The sequence below is a fragment of the Danio rerio genome, chromosome 5 (genome assembly GCF_049306965.1).
Source record: "Danio rerio strain Tuebingen ecotype United States chromosome 5, GRCz12tu, whole genome shotgun sequence".
Taxonomy (NCBI): Eukaryota; Metazoa; Chordata; class Actinopteri; order Cypriniformes; family Danionidae; genus Danio; species Danio rerio.
Window position 1 is genome coordinate 7153899 of NC_133180.1, and position 3947 is coordinate 7157845.

Sequence of the window (3947 nt, forward strand, 5' to 3'; positions counted from 1 at the left end):
ATACTCGGGACAGTAGACAGGATTGTTACTGGCCCGATTGGGCCACTGATGCCCTGTCACTAAAGTTTAATTTGCCTGTGACTACTTGTCCATGTTCTGTACAGTGATGTTTTGTACAGTTTGACGTCAGTTTGGCAGGCAAGCCATCTTTTGTTTTGCAATAAAATGCCTGCACATTTTGCTGCTTTTGTTTGCAAAACACTTTGAATTTTGCTCATTGTACAATTATTAACATTTTTTAAATATTTAAATTCTAGATTTACAAACATTGACACATTTTTCTGTTTTTTAATTTGTGGCTAAGAAATAGCTATTAACATTTTTTTTTGGTAGGGACAGTGAAAACATTTACAGGGCAAGTAAAAATCTGAACCACTGGTCCGATCGGGCCAGTAGAAAAAATCCTTAGCGTTGAACCCTGCGGTGTAATTATTGTTTGACCCCAAACAGCGGCTTCTTAGTGAATATAAGAATTTGAATAATTAATATAAGTGACTTTTACACCTGCTCAATGACAATCAGATGATTCACTACATTAATAAATCTGACATAACTTGATCAGAAATCGAAAAAGGGAAGAAAAAGCCATCAATAGAAAGCAATACTGTGGTGAAAAGAGTCTTGCAGGTTACAGTGCAATACTTATTTTTTTATTCCAAACGCACCAGCATAACAGTGCTATTGTGGTCCAGTGGTCAGCACGTTGTGTTACGCCGACGACGACCTGAGTTAGAACCTCACCTGAGTATTTTTTTTTTCATTTTTAGTTTTAAGGTGTATAATACTGTTTGGGTTAATTATATAGGTGTACATATTTTATTTTTATTCTTTGTGTGACCACTGTTACAAAGGACTGAATATCTATAAAGAATTTTGCACTAAATATATGTTCAGATGTTGCAGGAAAGGACATTGGGATGTTTTAAAGAATAGTGTTGGAGATTTAGCTACCCTTTAATCTTCTTATATTTATGAAAAACATTTGAAGTTCTAAAGCAGCTGTTTCCTTGAAAAAGACGTGATAATGTCATTAGAAACTGAATTGGAAATGACCTTATTTTAATAACTGATGATGAACTGAGGTAGGCCAATCTAAGGCTTGAAACTCCAGGGCTGAAAAGGAGTCCCACTCCGGCCCTGCTGTGTACACTCGTAGGCTACTTAGGGTTGATGGAGCATTATTTTATTTTGAAGTCGATTAAATTATTGGTAGGGACATATTAGTAATTGTTAGATATTGGTGGGGACACGTGCCCTCCATCTATGCCAATTCTATGCCCTTACCCCGACCTCAGAACCATAGAAATACAGTGTTGGTAGCATAATCTGATAGATAAAATGTCAGGAGACCAGCTCGTGCCTAGTAAAAAGACAAATACTGGTTGTGATATTGTGCCAGCTTCACGTTTTGGTAGAAAAGTGATATGAAAGTGCTTGTAATATTAGTGTCACTGTATATGATTTTAATAACCATGCTACTTTCTGTAATAGCATTAGGCCCCACTTTCCTGTCTTCTTTGTAGTTCATACACGCATCTACAAACACTTTTGCTGAATGTTGTTCGAGTCCTAAAAAGTTTGATTCTGCCCTGTTTCGCTCCCCAGGTTGCCATAGCGATGAAAAGCGAGAAAGAACGCTTTCATGCGGCGCGCAGTGCGCCAGACAGACCTGCTGGAACCGCGCGCCTCGTGCATGCGCGTTCAAATGACCGTAGGAAACGGAAACCTCTGCAAAGCATTTATCCCACTAAGGAAAAAAAGATAAGCTGCTGAATATGAAGCGAACATCAAGACAAGATGCAGGAGGGACGAAGCCATAGCACTGCATTTTTTTTTCTGAATGACCTGAAACCAACGTACGCACTGTAAACAGAGTGTATTTACGCTAATCATCAGCATAGTCGAAGAAAATGATCAAGTACTCACAGTTTTCGAATCCAGCTCGTGTCTGTTTTGGGCCAAAACTTTATCCACACCAGTCTGGTCAACATAGGTGACAAATCCAAACCCCCTGCGCGATATTACGCATGAGAAGAATTAAGTTACAAACACAAACACACAAACAAACAAGTCAGCAGTAGATGTGCGCGCGCCTCCCCCTTACCTCGACCGCTTCGTAACCGGATCCCGCATCACCATACACTCCTTCACCTCGCCGAATTTACAAAAGTATTCCTTCAATCCCTCTGTAACAAGAAAAACACACACACACACATATGATCAATTTAATTCATAACCCCAGCTTAGTGACACAAATTGTTGTACCTTAAACAAAAGCTTGCTGCTACTACAGCTCAGCGCTGACTGCCCATCTGTGACCACTTTGCATCTCAACAATAGTGCTCATTATAAAGCGCTGGTGAGCATTCTTATTATAATGTTCTAAGTTAAGCTGAGTATTTGAATAACAACACATGCATGCACTCGCAGAGATTTTCCACACGGCATTTATTCAACCACATCAGTGCTTCACCACAAATCACTACGAGCTCACTAAATATAAAGCTTTCTGGGAAGAGAAGTTCACCTATAACAAACAAGTATTGACATATATGAATGAAACGCTTTTATATACGTGAGACTTCACCCTGGAATAGGTGTTTTCTTTAGGTTTCTAGGCAAAAGATCGTAGGTCTAACGTTTTGAAAGTACAAACTGATCCTGTAGGCTCCTAGCAACCCATGCGCGAGACTTTTTTTTGTGGAAGTAGCACGCAGGACGGAAGAATCACGCGTGTCTCACCTTGTGTCGTCTGCCAGCTCAACCCGCCGATGAACATTTTGCTGAAAGGTGAAAAAGAGAGTCGGGTCAGACATCTGATTACTGATGCATATGTAAATACAGCAATGAATCACAACAAATCAAGTGGAAAGTGCATTTTCGGCCATGATGGATGGATGGACGCCGTTATTTCCAAATGAATTCCCGTCTCCGTTTAAAGTCAGAAGTTTCGCTCGTTCCATTTTCGAACGCGCGATTTAGAACGTTCTAATAGAACACGGCGGAAACAATGTAACAATTCCAAACCTAGCAGATGGATACAATGTAACAGCGCGCGTCCTGGAACGAGGGAACATGGAAACAATGTAACAGTGAGGCTCCTGGCCGTTACATTGTTTCCATTTTGGCTCTTTCGTAAAGGGACCCCGCGCTTGTGTCTTTTGTCTGCGGTGGTCTCTTTCCCTCCAGGTCCCAAGAACTCTCAGGTTTGTAAATCTATTAATAGATCTTCCTCTCGCGAGGGAAAAGTCAAGTGGAGCGCGCGGAAAGGAGGCTTTTACCAGGGGTCGTGCGGGGAGTCCTGCGTGGAGGACGACAGGCTGCTCTGACTCCCTTCTGTGTCCATTCCCGTGTCACTCTGTTGCCCGGACTGTGAGGCGAACGGGAGCCAGGAGTCTCCAACTCAAGAGCGGGTGGCCCGAGGGGGTGGGGGAGGGAGGGCCCGTCTGGAGGAGGACGGGCCAAGCGTGGTTTGCGCACACACGGAGGAACCGCCTCCCGTTTGACTTTTCCCGGACTCTCGTTGTCTGCTCCGTCCCTCTTTCTCTGTGGCCCCGCCCCCGCCCGCTTTCATCTGCTCCTGCTGCTGCTGTACAGTAGCTGAGTCGAAACGTGGTCAGTCGGAAGAAAGGGAAAGACAGACAGATTGAGAAACAAACAGTTGGACAGACAGAAAGACAGAACGATATAGGCACAACAATATACAATGAAAAGCAGCTAATGATGTTGATGATACTCTAGATAAAAAGACAGACAGATAGAATTATAGATTGATTGAAAAAAATAATTAGACGGACAAAAAGACGCACACAGACAGATTGAAAGACTTTCAGACAAACAAACAGAAGTAGAGATTAACAGATGATGACAAACAAATAGACAGACAGACAGACAGACAGACAGACAGACAGACAGACATATAGATAGATAGATAGATAGATAGATAG

The 3947-nt window shown here is 42.2% G+C and overlaps 1 protein-coding gene across 1 annotated transcript; it reads right to left on the reverse strand.

Moving 5' to 3' along the window:
- Window positions 1-766: 766 nt before the first annotated feature.
- On the reverse strand, window positions 767-3371 carry msi1a (musashi RNA binding protein 1a). Its single transcript, NM_001013333.1, is given in 4 exon segments — window positions 767-2011; window positions 2105-2186; window positions 2743-2783; window positions 3282-3371. Coding segments are annotated over 4 exon segments (285 nt in total). The 5' UTR covers window positions 3347-3371; the 3' UTR covers window positions 767-1914.
- Window positions 3372-3947: the final 576 nt, after the last annotated feature.